General features: G+C 35.4%; 1 protein-coding gene across 1 annotated transcript in view; it reads right to left on the reverse strand.

The window, feature by feature from the left end:
- Nucleotides 1-25,859, reverse strand: part of GPR158 (G protein-coupled receptor 158) — a 421,455-nt gene that overhangs the window by 23,692 nt on the left and 371,904 nt on the right. Inside the window, exon 7 of the mRNA XM_059404156.1 lies at nucleotides 10,230-10,468. Coding sequence (XP_059260139.1) covers nucleotides 10,230-10,468 — 239 coding nt within the window. The remainder of the gene's footprint in view (nucleotides 1-10,229; nucleotides 10,469-25,859) is intronic.

Here is a 25,859-nt window from a genome sequence, read left to right on the forward strand (position 1 = left end):
CAACTCTATCTTCTAGTCTTCTTTCTTTCTCCTCCCCCTCAGGGATCCCAATGATTTTGATGTTGGAACGTTTCATGGTGTCATTTATTTCCCTAATTCTTTTTTCATGGCTTCTAAGCTGTTTGTTGCAGGCCTCCTCCTGATCATTTTTCTCTATCATTCTGTCCTCCAGATCACTAATTCTATCTTCTGCCTCGGTTACCCTAGCTGTTAGAAAATTTAGATTAGATTGGATCTCATTGATAGCATTTTTAAATTCTTCCTGGGTGGCTTTCACTTCTGCCCTAATTGATTCCATGTTGTCATTAATGGTTTTCTCCAACCTAGCCATTGCCTGGATAGTTGTTACCCTGAATTCCCTTTCCGACATACTGGTTATGTCCATATCCAATAGCTCTGATGGAGAGGGCACAGTCTCTGAATTTTTTCTCTGTTGGATGTCCCTCCTCCTAGTCATTTTGGTGAGAGGTGGTTGAGGGGATGTAGAGCTGAAAATACCAACCATGATTGAGGCAAGGTGCACCCTGGAAAGTTTCAGAGCAATCGAAGTCACAACCAAAAAGAAATAAAAAGAAAAAAAGAGAGAGAGAAAGAGAGAGACATCAAAAAAAGAGAAGACCCAGCCAGAATGGGCCCTAAAGGCAAGATTTAAAAGATATACAAACAAAAATGGACAAAGAAAAAGACCAAGAAAAGAAAATGACAAGAAAAAAAGAAAAATACTCAGCCAAAATGAACCCCAAGGATGAGATTTATATAATACCAGAACAAAAACAAATACATAGAAACACTGACAGAGGAAAAAGATGGGAGAGTGGTTATAAATCCTCGATGTGGGCGAGGAAGGTTATTTTGATTCTTCCTGGGTGTATCTTGGTATCTTTGCTAAAGGAGTCAACTTTCTAGAGATAAAGGGAGATTAAAACTTGTTTATATATAGAGGTAGTATTGATTAGGGAAACAGGATTACCTTGAAGCTTATATCTATCTATATATATATTTAAAAAATAATAAAATAGAAAAGTGAAAGAAAAATATAGGTATATATATGAAAAAAATTCAAGTTAAAAAGGTTATTATGGAATATGCTCTATTACACTCTAGCTATAATGGGAAGTAGGTTAAAAAATTAAAAAGAACAAGAATAGAATGTATTAAAAATAAAAGTTGTATCTATGAAATATACAGGTTTTAGGGCAATACCGTCAGCTTAATATATTGTTTTCACCTGATATTGGGTTTCTACAATTTTATGGGGACTCTGCGGTGGTTGTCCTCTCGTTCTTTTGGCTGGTTTCCTGGGGGAGGGGCCTGCCACGGTTTTCAGTCAGTCTTGCTTGGGTTGAGTTCTCCAGCTCCCTTTCAAGGGACTGGGTTCTGTGGAAACCGGTTTTTCAGGCTTTTGTTCTCTGGAGGTTTTATCCTTTGGAGGATTTTTGCTGCTTTTTAGAGGTTTGGTGGAAAGCAAACTGCACCCAAACCTCCGCCTCGGAGAGAAACCTCAGTCTGCTCCCCTCTGGGTGGTCCAGAACACACAGACTCCCCTCTGCAAACTCCGCTGAGCTGTCCTCCACAGGCGGTGCGCACCCCTAGCAACCGTCTCAGGGGTTGCCTGAAGTGCCTGCTTGTCCCTGCACCCCTATGCCAAAACCACGAGTGATACTGGTCCAGGGAGCCTGCTTCTTCTGGTGGCTGTCTTTGCCGGGGGTTGGGGGGGGGGGGCTGCTGTCTGGGGTAGTTCTTTCAAGTCCTGGGAGGGTTCAGACTCTCAGCGGGTCCTAGAGACCACTAACTAGCAGCCACACAGAGCACTCTCAGGTGCGGGTGGGGAGTGCAGTTCAGTCGTCAAGAAGTGAGCAGAGTGCAAAAGGCTGTGGTTCTAAAGAGCACCCACCTGACTCCCTCAAGCCCAGCAACCTTGGGGGCTCCAGGACCAGGACCGCACTCTGTCTGGCATTGGTGGTCGCTAGTGGTGGCTGACCTGGGTCGGTGGGCTTAGGTCCATGCCTGTGACTGTCCGATTCCACCAGCTGCCCTTTAAGATTTTTTGCTCTTTTTGAGTGCTTTTAACTAGACTCCAAGTCAATGCTGGTCCCCAATCACAGGGCAATTTCGTATTGGGGTATTGCTTTCCAAAGGGTTGCTTCCCGTGGCTCCCTCCTGCTTCTGTTTATCCTCCAATATCAGTCCTATCAGTCCCAGTATGCTTTTTACCTCTCCACTGGCTTCTTCTGCCCCCATAGAGATCCAGAAGTGTATAATCCTCCATCTCAGGCTGGTTTCATGGGGGTTCAGAGTGTTCTGGTAGATAATTAGCTCACTTTAGGGGACTGCCGCTTCTCTGCCATCTTATCCCCCATCCCCCTTTTTTCCCCTCCTTAATGTTGCTGCCCCCCCCCCCCCCCCAAAATCCCAGAGTTCCACCAGGGGGTTGAAACTCGTGGAAGAAACTGTGATGGCCACAGATATCTTAGTTACTCTTGCTCCATGTCCTTCAGGAGCTGTTCCAAAATAATGCCCAGTCCTATCACAAAATTTAACTTCCAAAAAGAAAAGTGGCATTGTAAGGATAAAATTAAGATACAGGAAAATTTGTCCTTTCAGCCCTGTAGCATCATATAAATAAATGCTCCTCAAAGTTGCAAAATATTTTTCAAAAGAGGTGGTATATAAATAAATACGAAAATAACTCTTTCTAAAAACACTCAAGCAGGACCTCCCACAAGTATGTGCAAGTTTCTAGCAATGTAGCCCAAGTCAAGGCAAATAAACTGTCTATGTGGTCAGGCTTTTATCCTTTGATTGAAATTAAAAGCACTTTTTTGAGGTGGTAACAAGTGATGGAGTATGGATTAAGACATACAGGACAACGGGATAAAAGAAGATGTATGTAAATGAAGCTACACCAGGAGCATTAATCTAAGTCAGATGAAGAGGAAGTCTAATCTATTTTCCCTCACACTCATTAAACGGCGCTTATATCCCATTCACCTGTCATAAGACAGCCTAATCATCTAGGGTAATGAAATATTTAAATCCTTAGAAACAATTGCTATTTTAGAATTTTCCTACACAACTCAGTAGGACAGTTACTGTAGTCTTCTTGCTTCCTTCTAAACAGCAGCATATGACTAATTAAATTACTGAACATATGGTCACGTATGTTTAAAATACTATACCAGGAAGGAAGAGAACAAAGAAGAGCATGTGAATGAGAAGGAAAGCGATGATTATGGTTTCTGCAGTGAACTCATTCTATGTGAAATTCATCTAAATGAATTAGAACTTCTAAAGAGTGGATGAATCAATATTGGGATTACCTTAAACAACGAAATATTTAAAAATTCCCAAATGGAATGTGAACCCAAGCCGGGCACACCTGTTTGATTATTGCTAGACTCTTCTCTATGTCTTTCTTTCAAAGTCAGTGAATACCATATTTAACAAGAAATGTCAAGCTCTAAGAAGTTTCCCAAACCACAAGATACTTCATGCACCGGACTTTTCACAACTATGATGACATGGGCAATTTATAAAAAAGTCTTAATTTATAAAAGAGTCCTTGTCAGGGAATAGCTAGGCCATAGCAGTGATACAGAAAGATACAGAGAACAAGAGAAGGTAAACAGAAACTTGGATATAACTTTTTGTATATATTCTTGTGCTCGGTTAAGGAAGGCAGCAAAATAGCTTGATTCTCAATTATGTTCCTTTTAAGTCATGTTAGATTATCATCACCTAACTTCTAAAAGTAACCAAGGAAACATTTCTGTGCTTGCCTAGATCTGAACTAAAGTCTGAGGCAGGGATTTAGCCGTGGAGAGGAAGTTCCCCCATGTCCTTGACATTACCATCTATTAGTCACCCTTTGGCCTTGTTGTTTCTTGTAGGTAAGGTAAGAACCTGCTCACTTATTCTAACTTCTCTTGGTCTGTGGTACTGTTTCACTGTCATCAGTCTATGTTCTGATGGTGTAGTCAGAAACTGCCTGCTAACCAAACAAAGAATGAACTCCATGGTATCACCCTATTAAATTTATGTATTCCAAATGTGGAAGCCGCATATTAGAGGACCCTGCCTATAAGGGTTAAATTCAGGTGGTTTTCCTTATGCTGGGGTGACATCGTGAAGGGAATTCAGGCATGAGAAGTTAATTTTACTCATTTGTCAAGTTTTTACCAACACATTAGGAAACTCCTAGAGCAACAGAGTTTTAACTTTTTAGCCATAAAAAAATTGTATTGCTATAGTGCAAAATCCTGAACATGCACAACTAACTACCAACTTATTAAATAGAATAAGTAGATTCAGAAAAAAAAATCTGAGAATCCTGCTACCAGCATTTTTAGATATTTATTTGCTTTCTCCATTAATTTAGAAGGGTGTTTCTCAGTCCCAACTCCCTTATTCTTTACATAGCTCTTAAAGGATGGTGAAGTAATAAAAATTTTTCTCAATAGCATATCAGATTTGTTCAAATACATTATGTGATATTTTGAAAATTGTAATTCTGACTTATTATGCCAAACTGATACCAATCTCTTACTTTTGACTGTTGGACAAGTCAGAGGTAGAATTTCATAAAAGTGCTAGGGACTGCCAATTTTTTTTTTCTTTTTTCTTTTTTTTTAAGATTTTATTTATTTATTTGACAGAGAGAGAGAGAGAGAGAGCACGCACACAAGCAGAGGGAGTGGCAGGCACAGGGAGAAGGAGAAGCAGGCTCCCCACAGAGTAGGGGGAACCTGATGTGGGACTTGAACTCAGGACCCCGGGATCATGACCTGAGCAGAATGCAGTGGGCTTAACCAACTGAGCCACCCAGGTGCCTGCCAATTTAGTTTCTTTAACTTTTTCAAAAATACTTTCCAAAATCTGAACATATACTTCATCATTAAAATGAATGTAGGGACAATTGTGTAACTCCTGGAATTCTAACTTTAACATGTTTCCTCACACTGGTCTAATTCTGACCATGGAAAGTATTATAAGACAGAGGGAGCTGAGCTCCTCCTTTATTCTTTGAGCAAATGTTTATCAAGAGCTGACGGATACTTTACTAGTTCTCAGGGACATAGTGAGAACAATCTAGGTAATGTCACTGAGGAGTGTTAGGGCTACTAGGTTAGGAGAGAAACAAGGGATAAGCAGATATAAGACTAGGAATGGTAGATAGTATACTTAAAAATACTCAGAAAAATTCAAAAGTGTTGAACCACATGATGAACAGTATAAGTACTACAGTATTATACTACTATAATATTATAGATGATTTTCAAAGACGTATGGCAGCTTAAGTCTTTACAGGAACTCTAGTCTAGGAATATTCTGGAACATTCACATTTTGAAGTTCATTTTCCAGCAGATTAAAAAAAAATCAGTAATAACTCCCAGACTACTGGGCCTGTAAAACACTGCCCCATGTTCACCTGTCTTTTATAGTCTCAAAGTTTACACCTTTATCTGTTTTCCATTAAAGCTGACCGCACAATCTTTTATATAGGATGAACCTGATAATTGAAAATTATAAATACATATAAGTAACAATAGGATTGTGAATGTCAACTTTTCCCCCTTTCTATGTTTTCACACATTTCCTCGAAGAAGAAACTGAGTCTCATAGAGTTTTGGGGGTTTTTCCAAGCAGTTTCTAAACCTGTTTCCTGTCTGAAACACTTGGGGCAGGCAAATCACCTGTCTGAGCAGATTTGGAGGTGCCCCATACAGTAAGCAAAACAGAAGAGACCCATCCTTTACATTTCTGACCCATGTTCTAAACAGGGTTCTACTTCGGTGGGAAGACTCGTAGTGCACTCTTTCAAATGGTTCTTCAATTTGTATTTTTAAAAAAAAATAGATGCTTTTTGACAGGTAAAGCTAATCCAGAATGCTTGTTTATAAGCATATGAATAATCACTTTCTCTTTTGTTCTAAATTGACTCCTGATACTAACGTTAAGTATACAGAGCTTCCAAACAAAGATTGTCCACAACCTCAAGATAAAACCTATCCATTGCTTCTCCGCAGCCTGTCCCCTATGTTGAAACATTTCCATTTAGGAAATGGAAAAATTTAGCTTTTGGGACAGGTTTCTTCTTGGCTGACTGAAGATACAAGAATTTCTTCTTAAATAACAGTCTGAGTATAAAAAAAACAAACTAAGGGCAAACATGCTACTTATAGAAATATGTAAAGAGAACTGAAAAGAAGCATCTGCCGCACATTAGAAAACATTAAATTAAGAGAGGTTAAATACAGAATATCTAGTGTTACATGTACTAGAAATAAAAATGAAAGATTCGTGGAAGATAAATAAATGGAACTGCTGTAGGGTAGTGTGAAAAAAAAAATCACAGCAACCACATGGCTCTGATTTTTTTAAGACAGTCCTAATTTCAAATATTTGTTCCTGTTGTTAAATCATGTGTCTCGACTTTTCTTTAGAGAAATGTGTCACTGCAGGAAAAGGGTATTATTGAAATGAAGGTGTTCCGGGAGTTTATAGGATGGAAACAGTGCCTGGAGACGACAAAACCGCCACCACCACCACCATCTAACTTCCTCTCACCTCTTGGTCTCCGCACGTTATCACTAGTCTTTTATTTCCTGAGACCCGAATGTTCTTGAACACCCACGGGAGTATTAGTTTAACTAATGCCTGCCTTTCAAGTTTTGCTACTTTTATCTCACTCCTAAAGCCTCGACCTAGATCTTCCCATCATAATAATCCATCTCTTCTCTTAGCTTCTCCTTCTCTTCTTACATTAACCGAGACCGGCTTCTTGTCCAAGGAACTGCATTCCCGGTAGCCGTCCCAAGCTACGGACCTCAAGCTAGTCTCTCTTGTACTACCCACCCCAGACTCCTCAGGAAGGTGGGCTTAGTCCTCCTTGCTCTCTGTGTACCCCTTACTCTGGGATGATCCAGAAGTACTTGTATTTAAAAAATGCCTACTTTTTTCATAGCTTCATCCTTGCTAGTGGAAAAATTTGCTACCTGGTAAGCTATGTCTCTGGAGGAAAGCAGAATTTAAGGGCAGTAAAGCACGATAAAAAGAGCTGATGAATCTAAATGCTATTGCAGACAGAGTAGTTAAATAATCTAAGAGAGAAAGTTGGGGTCAGAATGGAATTTTTTTTTTTAAAGATTTTTTCTTTATTTATCTGACAGAGATCACAAGTAGGCAGAGAGGCAGGCAGAGAGAGAGGAGGAAGCAAGCTCCCCGCTGAGCAGAGAGCCCGATGTGGGGCTTGATCCCAGGACCCCGGGATCATGACCTGAGCCGAAGGCAGAGGCCTAACCCACTGAGCCACCCAGGTGCCCCCAGAATGGAATTTTTTAATGAGAGATCTGGGAGGTAGGGGCGTTTCAGATGATAGGAAAGTCATATAAAGTGAGAAAGGCCTGGAGATAAGGAGTTTAATGTTGGGTGAGTGTGGCACAGGTCATGAGTATTTAGGTAATGGGGGGAGGTGGATAAGAATGGGTAGGAATATGGGAAGATTTATAGATATGATATGTAGACAAGCATTGGAAGACAACTGATGTCTGACTGCTCCCTTACTTTTTTAAGTGAAAAGAGGAACAAGGATAGTTTGGAGGTGTGAAGAGGGGATACACTACACCATTTGAAGAATCTTCTAGTGACTGATCAGAGAAACAGTATTACGGAGTGCCCAGAGCACAGCTGAGATAGATGATGTAAGCTCATCTGATTACTTCCTCTGAGTCAGTAGTTCTACACTTTAGAATAGCATCAGAGTTACTTACAGGGCGTGTTAAACACAGACTCCTGGGCCCCACTATCCCGTTGTCCGACTAGGTAAGTCTGAGATGGGCCCCAGAATGTGCTTTTCTCAGAGGTTCTCAGGTGTTGCTGCTGCGTTGGTTCTGAGACCACATGTTTGAGAATCACTGCCCTTCCTCCATTCTAATGATTCTTCTTTCCAAACCCATGAATTTGGGGTATGTGTGTGTGTGTGTGTGTGTGTAACACATATATACAGATATACATACACACACGTGTATATACATATAACATATATACCACACAGATACTATATGTGTGTACATATATGTATACATATATGTGCATATATATATCTTCTAAAGACAATCTAGGTTGACCTTCCTCGACTGACCTTACTGATTCATCACATCACATACCTAGTTCTCCAAATTCCTCTAACAGCTTTTCAAGACTCAATAAACCTAATATCCAGAATTAATCACAATGTAGTCCAACATAATCTTCTTTTTTTAGTTGGGCATTTCCTTCACATTTCATTTAAATTCCATCCATTTCCAGCACTATTCCTATGAAAGAGAACATTTTCTGTACCACTTTACAATAACCTAAGTGTTATCCATGGCTCAAAGAACTTCTCTTTAAAGATTCCTAGGTTCTGGTCCAAACTGTAGTCTTCCTTTATTGAACTACTATTATACCCAAAGTCTTTACCACATAATTTTGTTTTTAAAAAACTTTTAATAATTCATTATTTATATAAACCAACAGTAAGCTACTTGATGAGAGGAATAAAAATTTTATACATTTTATATCTTCTGCAAAGTGTTCAACACGTACTAGAGAAATGATAGATACTCAGTGGGTCTTGTTTATTGTATGAAACTTTTACTTATATATAAAAAAAAGTTTATATAAAATAAACTGAAGTTTACTATCAGCCACATATTCCTATTTATTCCTAAATAGAGATCAGAAATCATAAACATGATTTCCTCCAAAGTGTAAAATAAATTTTAAAAGGTCTTAAATACATCTCAACACTAAGGTGTACAAAATTTTTTAAAAATGCTAAATAGGCCATACTTTCTGCTTGTTTATTTTCTACCCAATGATGCATCATTGTATATTTTTGAGTAGAGTAAAACAAATGAAATATAGTAGGCTTTTCTTCACAGTAATATGGGAAAATGATTTTTCCTAGTTTGCTTAATTTGGATTGAACAATGTAAAATAATGTTAGAGGCTTCTACTGAGTAGTAATTTTATATCTATACAATTCATTTAATTTTCATATCTACACTAAAGTCAAAATAAGACTAGTTCTATGTTTTATCTTCTGATATGGGTATCTACTGGTACATGCTGATATCTTTGATATTTCAATATCTTTGATATTGATCAAAATAATGATGGTTGGCTTTACATAGAATCATTATAATCATTCCTTTTACATACCCACATTGCTTTATTATTATAGATATCAGGCCAATAAAATTCCTAAAATATCTTGCCCAGAAAAACATTATTACATTTAAGTTATAAATTAAATACATCTTTTATTGACTTCTAGCAAAATACTAAATGTGAATATTCAACCAACAATTGCCAAATATGGGGGAGACAGAAAATAGGAATTAGACCCATGTGTTTATTTTTGACATCTGCCAAACAAAAAATAAGACTTGTTCTGTGGTTTATTGAGGAGAATGACAACCAAATAACAAAAATTTGTTTTCATATCTTTAGAGGCCTGGCTTAAAATAGCCTAATGTTCAACAGAAATATTCCTATTGATATCTCTTCCTCATTTTCCAAAAACCAAGGTGCCAGAAAAACCTGTGCTTCTGGCCTAAGACATCATGTGATTCTCCAAGTTCTCCAGCTTCTCGGTCATAGAACTCTAACTAACCCCAGCGAGCGTGGCTTCATTTTTGTGTAATACTGGACCTTCAGAGAATTCCTAATAAATCATCTTTAGAAGAACGATAGATCAATTAAAAAGTCTGCAAGGAAAAATCTTTACCCAAAGAGTGCCCTAGATCCCAAGCCCGAAATATCAAAGGACCAAAACTATATAAAAAACACCACTGTGTTTCCCTTTTGCTCCCACCTAAAGAACTAAATCAGAATAGCTATTGCTAATCAAATCGGAATACATTGATAAGATGGAAAACAGAAAGTCTCTGTATACGAAGAAGTTGCTCTTACCTGCTGCATTTCCCCTTTCTGATTTACTTGATTACATTTTCTCAACAAAGCTACAAATCTATATGCCTTTGAAAAAGAATGGAAACTCAGAAAAAGTCTGCATTCCACACGTCATTATTGTCCTTTTTATAATATTGTTTCACCCAAACCACATTAGGTGAAATCCCTTTCAGTTTCGTAAAGGATATGGTAAGGCTTCTTCTAAGGAAGTCCATTTTATTGTCACTGGAAAAAGGACAAGCCAAACCGCACACACCAAGTGACCACATACCGACTGCTGTCATGTAATCCCAGCGCTCGGTGAGGCACATGTTGAAGATGAGGTGATCAGATGTTTGCCCTTGGCCAATAAGTGAAATCTGCCTCTCCAAATTCTGGCAAACAGACGAAGTCCAGCCAACAAGAAACCAGAATACTACCAGAAGCATTACTGCCAGCATCCTCATGACCCGTCCACCAGTCATATATGGAATCCGCTGGGCTGTTCGCGAAAGAAACACCTTCAAAACCCTGGAAAAGCAAAATATCAACATGTGAAGCAAACTTAACCCTCAGAAAAACTCCGTAATACTTTATTTCACCTGTGTGAGATTTAAACCCACCAAAACCTTAATGCAGAGTTATAACATGAAAAAAGCCCACAAACAGTATTACTTATATTGTCACTTCATTTCATTCCAGTTTTTGTCTTCCAATAGCAAAACAAGTACCCTACATTAGATGCCAGGGAGTCAACAGATTTGTATAGGATGGAATTCTTTTGAGTGTATCTTAATATTTTAAGGAACATGCTCAAGATCTTAAGATCCATAGACAAGATCTATAGACAAGCTAGGGTTTCTGAGGAATCAAAAGGAACAGGGTTTCTGAGGAATCAAAAGCACTCCTGAAAATGAGTAGTTAGATTTCACAATATTATACTAAGTCAAAAACTTCCTTGAACCAGTTACTTTTTTACAGTAGGATGATATGAAAGGTATTTTCTGAAAATTATTCTGAATGACCTCCCTTTGTCATGAATTTAACACATTACCAAAAATCATAATGAAATAAATATGAAAACTATGGAAGAGGTATTTAAACTCTGGAGTAACTGAATTAAGATCACCATACTAAGGAAGAAGTTTGGGATGACCTATAAGAAATCAATTAAAATAAATTTTTTTCTGTGTATGTAATTCAAATGAATAGCCAGGGTTGAGAACTACTGGATTAAATGATATCTAAGAACTGTGCCATCTTTCTTACTGTGTGGAGACAAAATCCAACCTTACTACAAAGGTCCTTCCTTTTGCCCTTTTCTATAATTTTATCTCCAGAGTATTCTTAGCTGATTTAACTCCCCACTCTCATTCTGATTATTCTATGTCACAAAATTGAGTGGTTCCTGAGACTATCCATAATCAATTTCCAAAAGGCAAAATTAAATTTATTTTCCCAAACTTTCTATTTCCTCATCCATCTCATTCTTTCAAAAAATTTTTATGAAGTACTCCTATAAATTCCTCATAAAAATGATTATAAATCCAGAAATGAAGCCTACACACTTGAAATAGCCTAGATGTATTATACGATTTTTTTTCTTTCTACAGATCTTTGGTGAATCAACAAACAAGATCTTTTGGTGAATCTACAGCTCTTCCTGAATCAACACAACACATCAAGCAAAGAAAGTTATTTATTTATTTATTTATTTATTTATTTATTTTAGCGGATTGTTATTTATTCTTCTTTCCCCTATACTTTTAACTCCATGGTCCTTTAGCTAACACAGAGGATGAAGATATTTAATTCTAAATAAAATACCCTTAACTTTCCTGTGGAACAATGTCAGAAAGATATTAGTATAAAATAAGAGTATAGTAGATCTCTTTACTCTCCATTTAAGTAGTTCACCAGGTTAACGGTTATTCTCCATTCTACGTAAAACATATTGAGTTCTGTCCATGTCGTGCTAAATGCAAGCATTGGCAGCTAACTTGCTATCTCTGTCTAGTATGCCTCAAACACTTCTGCTCCAACCAGCTGAACTGCTAGTGGTTAAAAATCAGTTGTCTTTGTCCCCAAATTGTGCCTACTATTATCACCTTATATAATTTAACTAAATTATAAATAAAATAATTACATATGACTGTGAAACAAAATGAGACTTATTTGTATCAAATCTATCTTGAATGCTTTGGAAAGACTGCATATAGGTGAATCATTAAATAAGCTGTTAACTTAGGGGAAAGTGAGGAAACTTTAATATAGTGGGGTTGTCAATAAACATAAAAATCTAGAAAGAATCTATACTCAGATTACTTCAAAAATCTTTAGATTTACACTCTTATTTAAAGATTAACATTGTGAAAAGGAGATAATGCATTACAGTGATCTATGTTAGAAAGAGAACAATGCACTCCAAATACCAGACCCATAATCAAAGAAGGGGCTTTTTCTCAAAAATATTGGTAAATGAGGGGCACCGGGGCAGCTTGGTCGCTTAAGCATTGATTCCTAATTTTGACTCATGTCATGATCTCAGGGTCCTGGGATTGAGCCCCACGTGGGCTTCTCTGCTCATCACAAAGTCTGCGTGAGGATTTCTCTCCCTCTCCTTCTGCTCCTACCCTCACTCATGCACATGTGCTTGCTCTCTCTCTCCCTCTCTCTAAAATAATTTTTAAAAAGTTAAAAAATATTGCTAAATAATTATTTGTGCATTTTAAATTATAGTCTCTTACACACTTCCTTAATGCTTTTCTGCTTTAAACAAGTGTATCAATTTATTGGCCAATGACTAATCTTATAAGAAGCCTTCTATTGTAATTAGCAAATCAAAAATTTCAAAGAACCCTCAGAAATAAGAGAAACTTTAAAACAAATTAGTGTTTTTGCTTGTGTCAATCTTATTGTCTGTAGGAGAGACTTGCAGCCACTATGTACACATCATTGTTTCTGGATATACCTGGATGAATTATACATTTTGAATGACTAGGAACTCAAAAGAGGAAACGTGGCCCATTTTTATGGCTTTCTATGTTTTGGCTGGGCAGAAAAAAGAGAACTCTTCTAATTCTAGGTATAATTTGAATAACTGAAATGTAAGCGTAACAAATTAATATTTATATAGTGACAACCCTATGCTGGGTATCATGCTAGGCAACATGGGGGAATAAGATATAGTTCCTGAAGCTTACAGTTTAACTAGAAATAAGTATGCAAATAACTTCCATATAAAACAGCACATAGTCTATGTCATATGTACTTAGTAAGTATAGTAAGTTAATAGAATCGGTGGTATTTGATCTGGACTTTGATGGATGCCAACAGAAATAGGGGAAAGTGAAGAAGATATAAGGAGATATTCTAGCTGAAGGAAATCACATAACAAAGTACAAAGCAGGAAATAGTAGTTGCATTTTGCAAAGGAAATCTATATGATCCCAAGTTGGTAATCTTTCAGTCAATAAATCCCAATTCTAAATTATTAGAAATTTTCATGTTTTCCAGATGACCCTCTGGATATTTATTATATAGTCTGAGAATTCAAGATTGTCACAGATGCCATTATCTCATTTCCAGAGAGGAATAAACAAAGCAAAATCCCTCATGAGTCTCCCGTTACTGATTTTTTTTTTTAAAGATTTTATTTATTTATTTGACAGAGAGAGATCACAAGTAGGCATAGAGGCAGGCAGAGAGAGAGAGAGGAGGAAGCAGGCTCCCCGCTGAGCAGAGCGCCTGATGCGGGACTCGATCCCAGGACCCTGAGATCATGACCTGAGCCGAAGGCAGCGGCTTAACCCACTGAGCCACCCAGGTGCCCCTCCCGTTACTGATTTTAACTGGTTTTTGAATCCTGGGAAACACAATAACACAAGTCTGCACCTCAATGTTAGCATTTCAGGATATTAGTTTTGGTATAACGGAATAAGATGCATTTTTCTAGTGTTGCCTTAAAATAAAATGAAAATTCTGCCATATCTTTAAAAAAAAGAAGTTCTTGTTAGTTTATATGGGTTCATTCCTGAAAAACCAATTTCGAAAAAGGAAATCTTTAGATGTGCATTTGTATGAAATACAGCTGTAGGAAAAAGATACAATCATTGAATTTCTTAGATTACTTTTTCTACTATTTTTTTTTTCATAGATAAATCTTCAGGCTACCCATCTGTTCAGAAGGTCTCACTATTTCTGAAGGAAAACAGTAACATATACAAGAAGACTGCAAGAAATTTCCAGAATTTAATATGAAAAGGCATATTTAAACACTATACTAAGTTTTCGTTATTAGTAGTAGATAAATTCATAGAAATTGTGTTGAAACAATGGAAAGGACAACCCATGAATTGGCTGTCACTATATTACATGCTTCTACTTTTTCACTTCCCATACATTTCTGGCTTAAACGCATGAAACTCCACTGTCAGGACTTGTACTTAGGTTATCAATTACTGTCTTCAAGTACATAATTGATATTGTTACTCCTTATGTTAATTGATCTCTCTCTACCTTTCAGCATGGCTAAAGCACCTGGCTTCCATTCTGTCATGTCCTCTTGATTTCTTCCTCTTCCTCTGTCAGCAACTTTGTAGTCTCTAATGCAGATTTCTCTTCCCCAGGTTTCCCCTAAAGTGGTAGCATTTCTCATGGATATCCAAAATGTAGCCATCTAGATCTATTTCTTGCTCTGCATATTGTACCCACGGAATTCCATCTACTCCCCTGTTTCAGTTATCTATGGACTGGAAAGTCCCAGATCTGGGTCTTAGTTTAGATCTCTCTCCTGAGCTCAAAATCTCTCTACTCAGTGACCTACTAGACATCAACAGGTCCCCAAATTAAATTATCCCTCTCCCTACTCCTTGTTCCTCTAGCCTTCTTTTCTCCTATGTTACCTGTCTCAGTGACTATTACCATTTAATTGATCAAAACAGAAACCTAGGAATATACTTTAATTTTTCTCCTTCACCTACATTCCAGACATGTAATGAGTGTTTAGAAATTTAATTTCTACCTCTTAAATATCTTTCAAATCTTTCTTTTTCTTTATCTTCACTGTCCCTATATAGTTCTTGGTCATCAACCTACTCCTACAGAAGCTTCATAATTATTGGTCTTGTCCACCTTCAATCCACACCATACACTGAAGCCACAGTGATCACTTCTGATCACATTGCTCCCTGATTATAGTCCTTCAGTGGCTCTTCACCCAAATCCTAGCTCCTTAATATGGTAAAAGGTCTTTAAATGTCTTTGAATATTGGTTCTCTCTTGCCTTGGCAGCCTCATCTCTCATCACTCTCCTTTTCCTACAAACCTGAAGGTCCCTGTGAACTATATGCTGGTGTCCTCTGTCTGAACCTTGCCCTCAGCTTTCCTCACTGCTCCTCCCTCCCATAATACCAACACCTAATTTACCTAATTCCTATCTATTTTTTCATGGCTCAGATTAGATGTTGCTTGCTCTAGGTCAGTGGTTCCTAAACCTTTATCATCAACATCATCTGTAAACTTATTAGGAATGCAAATGCAACATCTACCTGCTCTCAGGCTCAATGTAATGTAGTAAACATAAATGAATAGGCAATTAAAATATAATGGTTTTGGGTAATGATATCAGCAAAAGTAGTAGAATAAAGAAGTCTATCCATGCATAAAAGCAATGAATAAAGTGGCAAAAGCTATTAGAATCAACTTTTTTTTGCGGGGGGGAACCCTGGAAAAGAATCAAAAGCATACAGAAACCAGAAGGATGCTTAACAAGAATAAAACAGCTGAATCTAAGTAAAAGAGTTTTGTGACATTTTAACATACTGTTCTATCCAGTGTCCTATTTCCCATTCCCCAGGTCAGTGGTGAACTCAAAGACAACATCATGCATTTTCAGGACAAGTAAGTAGTACTAGGCAAACACAATGGATCTTATTCTTAAAAAACTGTGGTTGTTCATTTTGACTTTTCTGGAGGCTCCCTGAAAGACTAGTTCAAAGGGTCTGCCTTTTTTATTATTTTTTTAAATTCCAATATAGTTAACATGTAGTGTTATATTACTTTCAGGTGTACAATACAGTGACTCAATAAGTCTATACATTAATCAGTTCTCATCATGACATGTATACTCTTTAATCCCAACATCTATTTCACCCATTCTCCCACCCACCTCCCCTCTTGTAACCATCAGTTTGTTTTCTAGAGTTAAGAGTCTATTTTTCATGGCGTATCTCTCTCTCTCTTTTTTTCCTTCGCACATTTATTTTGTTTCTTAAATTTCACATATGCATGAAATCATATGGTATTTATGTATCTGATTGACTTATTTTGCTTAGCATTATAGTCTCTAGCTCCATCCATGTTATTGCAAATAGTAAGATTTTATTCTTTTTATGGCTGAATAATATTCCATTGTGTGGTATGTGTGTATGTGTACACACACACACACACACACACACACACACACACATATATATATATATATATTTAACATCTTCTATATCCATTCATCTATTGATGGACACTTGGGTTGCTTCCATAATTTGGCTATTGTAAAAAATACTGCAATATAGGGGTGCATGTATCCCTCTGAATTACTGTTTTTGTATTTTTTTGAGTAAGTACCCAATAGTGTGATTACTAGATCATAGGGTAGTTCTATTTTTAACTTTTTGAGGAAACTCCATACTGTTTTCCACAGTGGCTGTACCAGTCTGCATTTCCACCAATAGTGCAAGATGCAACATCCTCACCAACATTTGTTGTTTCTTGTATTTCTGATTTTATCCATTCTGACAGGTGTTGAGATGATATGTCATTGTAGTTTTGACTTGTGTTTCTAAGAGGCTGCTTTATTCCACTCAACTGGGAACATTCCTAAGGCTGGGATCCCTATTTGGGGGTCATCTGACTAAAACAGTTAAAGGCAAATGGATTGGTTGATGTCACTTGGAACAAGAGATAATAGTTAGGACAGAAAACAGACTAAACAGAAAGGAAGAAAGGCTAGGGAATGAGACCTGAGCAAAAAGGGTTTTGAAAAACTTCCATATATTCCCAGGTATCTGGAAAGTGGGAAAATACTCAGAAAAGACTTAATAAGACCTTAAACTTTCATATCTTGCTGACCTGAGACTCTGCATAAGCAGGAAATAAAGTCTAAGGCAAAGTTGTAAAGTGTCTGAGTGTTGATGACGTGTCCCAACATACACATATACACACAAAATACATGTACAAAAACTAAATTTTAAAAAGTTCTTATTTGTTCAAGGCTTTAAGGAAATCTCTGTTAAACCACTAGCTCATCACTAAGTCAACAGAACAGAACAGAGACTTCAGTGGCTATATAAAGCAAAGATATAACAGAATTAGTTCAGAAAAGCCAGTAAACAAACCAACAGCAGCAACTATAACAAGGAACAACAATAAGTGCTGGGGAGGATGAAGAATCTGATTCCAGATTTATCACATTATAATATTCAAAATTTCCAGTCCCCCCCCCCCCCAAATAAATAAATAAAAAAGAAAAAGAAAAGAAAAAAGAAACAGGGAAAGAAATAAGGGTGTGTGGCCCACATGAAAAAAATTAAATTAATGGAAACTGTCTCTCAGGAAGCTCAGGCATTATATTTACTAGACAAAGACTTTAACTCTATCAAATATGGTCAAAAAGCTAAAAAAAAAAGGGGGGGGACGCCTGGGTGGCTCAGTGGGTTAAAGCCTCTGCCTTCGGCTCAGGTCATGATCCCAGAGTCCTGGGATGGAACCCCGAGTCAGGCTCTCTGCTCAGCGGGGAGCCTGCTTCCTCCTCTCTCTCTCAGCCTGCCTCTCTGCCTGCTTGTGATCTCTGCCTGTCAAATAAATAAATAAAATATTAAAAAAAAAAGCTAAAAAAAAAAACATGCACAAAGAACTAAAGTAAAGAAAGAATGATGTTTAACAACAACAACAAAAGAATATCAATAAATAGATAGAAATTATATAAAGGAATCAAATGGAAATTTTGAACTTGAAAAATATAATAACTGAAATGAGTTGAAATAACTGAAATAAAAAATTCACTAGAAGGATTTACATGCAGACCCAACCATGCAGAAGAGTCAGTAAATTTGAATATAGGTCAATTGAGATTGTATGGTGTAAGGAATAGAAATAAAGATAAAATGAAGAATAATAAGAGACCTGTGGTACACTATTAAGAATATCAAGATTTGCAAAATGGGAGTTCCAGAAAGGAGAGAAAAAAGTCAATAGGAATATTTGAAGAAATAATGACTAAAACTTCCCAAATTTGACAACAGATTTAAATCTACATATTCAAGAAGCTCAAGTAATCAAAGTAAAACAAACTCAAAGAGACTCACATTAAGACACATTATAATCAAGCTCTTGAAAGCTAAGATCAAGAGAAAATCTTGAAAGCAACTGGGAAAAGTATCTGCTATATAAAAGGGATTCTTAGTAAGATTAAGATCTATTCTTTCATCAGAAACAGTGGAGGTCAGAGGGCACTGAGATAACATATTCAAGATGCTAAAAGGAAAAAAAAACTGTCAACAAAATTCTGTAACTGGCAAAACTCTTTCAATAATGAAGGAAAAATTAATTTATTACCAAATAAAATTGAGAGAGTTCATCATTAATAAATCTGGTCTACAAGAAATATTAAAGGAAGTTCTTCAGGCTGAAATGAAAGATACTAGACTGTAACTGAAATGTACATGAAATAATGAAGAATACAGGTAAAGATAATCACAGAAATAAATATAGAAGTCAGTATTAATATATTTTTGGTTTGTAACTGTTCTTTTTTCTTCTATAATTTAAAAGACAACTATATAAAGTAATAAGTATACATCTATGTTGATGGGCAAATAATGTTGAGATTATAATTTGTGATATAACATTGTAAAAGGGGGGACAGAATGATATATGGCAAAGTTTTTGTATTACTGAAACTAAGTTGGTATTAATTTAAATTGTAATCCCCAGGACAACCATTGAGAAAATAACCATATATAGTAAAAAATGAAAATGGAATAAAAATGAGGGATTAGAAAACATTGATTTATCATAAGAGCAGACAGTAATGGAGCAGTTGAGGAATAAAAATGATGAAAGATATATAAAAACAAGTACCAAAATGAAAGAAGTATGTCCTTCCTTATGAATAATTACATTAAATGTAAATTGGTTAAATTCTCCAACTAAAAGGCAGAGGTGGCAGAATAGATTTTTAACTAGATCCAGCAGTATATTGTCTACAAGAGATTCAGTTTGGATCCAAAGAAACAAATAGGTTAAACTGAAACAATGGAAAAAAATATCCCATGCAAATAGTGACCAAAGGGGAGCTAGTATGACTATGTTAATATCAGATAAAAAAAATACTTTAAGACAAAATTTGTTAAAAGAGACAAAGAAAGACATAATTTTAAAACTGCCAATCCATCAAAATATTAATATTTGTAAATACATATGCACCAAACGTCAGAGCCTCAAAATGTATGAAGCAAATATTAATAGTATTGAAGAGAGAAACACAGTTGGTTCTACAATAGGAGTTGGAGATATCAACATTCTGATTTCAATAATAGATAGACTATCTAGACAGAGAATAAGAAAATCAAAGGCTTCAACACCATCATGAATCACATAGATCTAATAGACATATATAGAACACTCCACCCAACAACAGCGGATTACACATTTTTCTCAAGTGCACAGAGAACATTCTCCAGGATAGATAAAATCAAGCCACAAAAGAAGTCATAATAAATTGAAAAAGATTAAAATAAAACAAAGTATCTTCTCTGACCACAGTAGACTAGCATTAAAATTAGTAACAGAAGAAATCTAAAAAAATTAACAAATATGTGGAAATTAAATGGTACATTCATAAAAAACCAATGAGTTAAAAGAAGAAATCACATAAAAAATTAGAAAACAATCTGAGATAAAAATGAAAACACAACATACCAAAGCTTATGAGTTTTAGCAAATGTGATGTTTAGAGGGAAATTTATAACTGCTAATGCCTGTATTCAAAAGGGAAGAAATGAAATTAATAAATTTCCACTGTAAGAAATTAGAAAATAAAAAGCAAACTAAATCCAAAGAAAGCTGAAGGAAGGAAATAATAAATATTAGAGTGGAATAAGATGAAATGAATAAAGAATAAGCAAACCACAGTTGGTTCTTTAAAAGGATAAAAAAAATTGACAAACTTTCAGTTACTCTGACAAGGAAAAGAGGGAAAGATTCATGTTACTAGAATCAGGAATGAAGGGAAGACATTACTAGCAACTTTACAGAATAAAAAGGACTATAAGAGAATACTATGAAAAACTGTATACCAAAAAAAACCTAGATAACATAAATGGAATGGACTGATTCCTAGAAACATACAAATTGTTTACACTGACTCAAGAAGGAGTAGGATATCTCCAAAGATCTATAATAAGCAAGGAGATTGAATCAGTAATTGAAAACTTTCCAGTAAAAAAAAGATAAGGACCAGATGGCTTCACCAGTGAATTTTACCAAACATTTAAAGAAGAATTAACACCAATTCTTCTCAAACTCTTCTAAAAATAGAAGAATAAATGCATTCTAAATTATTTTATGAAGCCAGCATTACTTTGACTGTAAAACCAGATAAAGACATCACAATAGGGGTGCCTGAGTGTTTCAGTTGGTTAAGTTTCCATCTCAATTTTTGCCCAGGTCATGATCTCAGGATTGGGACTTAAGACTCTGCACTGAGAGTGGATCCTGTTTGGGATTCTCTCTCTCCCTCTCCCTCTGCCCTCCACCCCACGCTTTTATTTCTTTATACCAGTGATCCCAAAATGAAATTAAGTAAACAATTCCATTTACTAAGGCATGGAAATGAGTAAAATATCTAGGGGTAAATTTAACCAAGGAGGTAAAACATGCGTATGCTGAAATCTATAGAATATCACTGAAAGAAATTAAAGGAGACCTAAAGAAATGGAAAAACATGCTGTGTTCATGGATCAGAGGATACAATATTGGTAAAATGGCAATACTTCCTAAATTGATCTCCTATTCAAGTCAATACGGAGATCGCAATGTATTCTCTATTAAAATTCCAAATGAGGGGCCCCTGTGTGGCTCAGTCGATTAAGCACCTGCCTATGGCTCAGGTCATGATCTCAGAGTCCTGGGATTGAGTCCCGCATGAGGCTCCGTGCTCAGCAGGAAGTCTGATTCTCCCTCTCCTGCTGATCCTCCTCTCAGCTTGTGCTATTTCTCTCTGTCTCAAATAGATAAATAAAATATTTTTAAAAATCTAACTGACTTATTTTCAGAAGTGGACAAACTGATACTAAAATTCATACGAAATTGCAAAGCACTTCAAATAGTCAATCTAGGGGGAAAAAAAAGTGGGAAGACTCACACTTTCTGATTTCAAATGCTGCTATAAATCTATACCAAATAAAACAGTATGACATTAGCATAAGGAGATATATGTGTGTGTATGTGTGTATGATATCCACATACATATATATGTATGTATCTATATTTATATCTCTGTCTATATATATATATATATCTCAATAGAATAAAACTGATCATCCAGAAATGAACATTTATTTACATCCACGGTCAACTGATTTTTGACAATGTTGTCAAGACTATTCAATGAGGATGGTCCTGGGTTGCCTGGGTAGCTCTGTTGTTTAAGTGTTTGACTCTTACTTTCAGCTCAAGTCATGATCTCGGAATCTTGAGATCAGGCTCTATGCTGAGTGTGGAGCCTGCTTGGGATTCTCTCTCTCTCTCTCCCCCTGTTCCTCCCCCACCATTCACACACACACTCCTTCTCTCAAAATAAAGAAAAAAAAAAAGGAACAGTCTTTTAAAGATGATCCTGAAACAAGTGGATATCCACATGCAAAAGAATAAATGCAGACCTTTAATTTATATGATCTATAAGAATTAATTCCAAAGAAATCCAAGACCCAAATATAAGAGGTAATGTTATGAAATTCTTGGAAAAAAACAGGGGTAAAATTTTTGATCTGGGGTTAAGCAATAGTTTCTTAAATATGATAAGAAAAGCACATGTAACAAAAGAAAAAAATTAATTGAACTTCATCAAGATGAAATTTTTTTTGTATATCAAGAAAATGCTTGTGCTCCAAAGATGTTTAATTTTGAAAAGTTTTGGATAAAATCTTGCAAAGAAAGATTTAAATACAGGTACTATTGCTCCTTCTCCATTGTTCTCCCACACCCAACTTACTACAGAAAGATATTTCAAACAATAGACAGATGATGAATCATTGTGAAGATGAAGAAGAAGTCAGATTATCAAAAGTTATTAAAACTACATGCTTGTTCCTTTTCTTACATCTAGAGTAAATATAATTTCTATGACCATTGTCTTCCAAGTAGAAGTATATAAAAAGGTTCTGTCCTTTCATTTCAATTACTTAGCATATGAGGGGAGGGGAGGACAGAGGGAGAAGGAGAGAGAGAATCCTCAAGCAGACTCCTGCTGAGTGTAGAGCCTGGCGGGGCTCCATCCCAGGACTCTGGGATCATGACCTGAGCTGAAATCAAGAGTCAGCTGCTTAACTAACTGAACCACCCAGGCAGGCCGGCAGAAATAATTTTAAGTTAAAATTTCATTCCAGGTTTCAATGTCTTTAAAAGTTGATGTTTTACTATTTAATATGATATTTTGGTATTTAAAAACATGACTTTAGGCAAACTATAAAAACATTTATTACAGATGGTTGCCTAATAGCATCATTACTTAAATGAGCAATTATAACCTCAAAAGGGAAACATAACGCTAATGGTTCTATAGTTAGAAAATTTTTTAATGATACCATTTTAAGGTTACTATTTAAATTTTGATCTGTTCTTACTTCTAACTCAAGATTTAGTTTTGATGCCTGAAAAAACAAAACAAAACCCTTTCCCTCTGAAATAGGTTAATCACAGAATAAGTATTTCCCAGGCATACCCTAAGGCAAAGTTGTTTGAATCTCTTTTCTCTTCAGTCATGATTGTTCAAATTGGGATATGGTAGAAATAAAAGAAAACTTGTTTCTCTTTCTAAGGTTTTAATAATTTTATAAGATCTAATACTCTAGTCTTTCAGTCTCTTTAGCATACATTTAAAGATAAAGAATTGTACCAGACTATATGGGGGTCACCATAAGATAACAAAAAATTTGTGAATATATAGTTACTCTTTTCTATGTGTGATAACTTATAAGAAAACAAAATTCTCAATGAATAGCTGCACATTAACTTATTTAACCTATATTAGCTGTTACTTTCATATAAAAGAAATGCTAAACAAAAGAAATGCTAAACAGTATAAATGAAAGTAAATATAAAAAAGAACTCTAAAATTACTGTTGCATTCACCTTCACCTTAACCTACAATAAAATACACAAACTATATTAATTAGCAAGTAGAAGGTGCCACCACAAAAGAAGTTCAGGAGATATGCTGTGTGAGTATGTAATAATCACTCTGTTTATCGACTGGTAATATTTTTAACTTTTTAGATGGCAGTTAGTTATCCTTGAAATAGAAGAACTTTTAATTATTGTCAATGAAGGTTTTGGAAATTAAATATAAAGTATTATTGTGATTGCTCTTTGGTTCTCATGCTGTTTAACTATTTCCACTTTGTCTCACTGCTAGATTTAAATCTCTTTGACTAAACTTTGCAGGTCCCAAAGTCCCTGCTACATCAACTTGCCTATTATGGATCGTAAAGTCTCATCTATTTTTACATGCAATTTGATTCCACCATTAAAACTATATGATCAAAGTAAAAAAAAAAAATAGAAAACGATAAACAAATAAAAAGAAAGAAATGAATACTACCTAAAATAGCATTATCTATACATAAACACTGTTAGAATTTTGATGAATGTTATTCTCTAGTATTTTTTCTAATGTATATAAAATATTTTATAATATTAAGATTACAATATATAATTTATATGATTTTTAAAATATAATATGGAATTCTGAGCATTGTCATATAACATTCTATATCTGTAAATAGCATGTTATATGATAGCACATAATTATTTTTAAAAAGACTTTATTTATTTATTTGAGGGAGAGAATGAGAGAGAGACAGAGACAAAGCATGGTGGGGGAGTGTGAGAAGGAGAAGCAGACTCCCTGCTGAGGGAGTTCAGGTTTTTTTTTTTTAATTACTTAGTAATATGCCTTTGTATGAATTCTTGTAACTTGTGTATCCATTTTTCTGTTGCTGGACATTGGGTTGGTTCAAATTTGAGGCCATTTATAAAGAAAGCCATTGTGATCATTCTTGCACAAGTGTGTATGGGTATGTTATTATTTATCTTGGATAAATATCCAGGAATAGAATTGCTTGATCATATAGTAAATGTATATTTAACTGTGTATGATAATTCCAAACAGTTTCCCAAGTGGCTAAGCCAGTTTTCATTTTCACTAACAATGTATGAGTGTCCCATCTGTTCCACATTCTCACTAACACTTGTGGTGTTAATCTTTTTAACTGTATGCAGTCTAGTAATTATAAAATGGTATCTCACTGGGATTTTAATTTTAATTTCTCTAATGATGAATAATATTTAGCATATTTTAATGTGTTATTGGCGATTTGTGTGTCTTCTTTTATGAAGTGTCTGTTCAATTCTTTCTTTTTTTTTATATTGTTTGATTTTTCATAATTTGTAGAACTTTTCATAATTTGTAGAAGTTTATATATTATGGATAAGGTCCTCTGAAAGATATTTTTCTCCCAGTCTGTAACTTACCTTTTTTACCTAATTTTAAAAAATAATTGAGGTAAAATTGACAAATAACATTATATTACTTTCAGGTATATAACATAATGATCCAATATTGGTATATTATGAAATGGATCAATACAGTAAGTCTAGTTAACATCTGTTGCTGTACATAGTTACAAATATTTTTGTTATAATGGAGACTTTTATGATCTTCTTTCTCAACAACTTTCAAATATACAATATAGTATTATTACACATAGTCACCATGCTGTACATTATATTCCCATTACTTAGTTATTTTATATCATTTGACTCCTTTCACCCATTTGCTCATCCTCCACACCCACCCTCTGGCAACTACCAGTCTGTTCTCCATATCTATGAGCTTGGTTTTTTTGTTTTGCTTGTTTTTTAGATTCCACATATAAGTGAGATCATACAGTTTTGGTGTTTCTCTCTCTGACTTACTTCACTTAACATAATACCCTCCAGGTCCATTCATGTCTCAATGGCAATATTTCATTCTTTTTTATGGCTGAATAGTATTCTACTCTGTGTGTGTGTGTGTATAAATATATCTATATCTTTTTTATCCATTCATTCATCAATGGACATTTAGGTTGTTTCCATATCTTGGCTATTATAAATAATGATGCAATGAGCATGGGGTACATATATTTTTTCAAGTTTTCATTCTGTTTTCTTCAGATAAATATCCAGAAGTGGAATTGCTGGACCATATGTAGTTCTATTTTTAATGTTTTGAGGAACCTCCACACTGTTTTCCATAATGACTACACCAATTTACATTCCCAACAGTGTAAGAGGGTTCCCTTTTTTCCATATCCTTGTCAATACTTGTTATTTTTTGTTCTTCTGATAATAGCCATTTTAACAGGTGTGAGATATCTCATTGTGATTTTGATTCGAATTTCACTGATGATTAGTGATGCTGAGCATCTTTTCATGTACCTGTTGACCATCTGAATGTCTTCTTTAGAAATATGTCTATTCTACCTATTTTAAAATTAGATTTTTTTTGTTACTGAGTTTTATGAGTTCTTTTTATATTTTGGGTATTAACTCCTTACCATATATATGAATTGAATATTTTCTCCCATTTCCTATGTTCCTT

Source organism: Mustela nigripes, chromosome 6 (genome assembly GCF_022355385.1).
Source record: "Mustela nigripes isolate SB6536 chromosome 6, MUSNIG.SB6536, whole genome shotgun sequence".
Lineage (NCBI taxonomy): Eukaryota > Metazoa > Chordata > Mammalia > Carnivora > Mustelidae > Mustela > Mustela nigripes.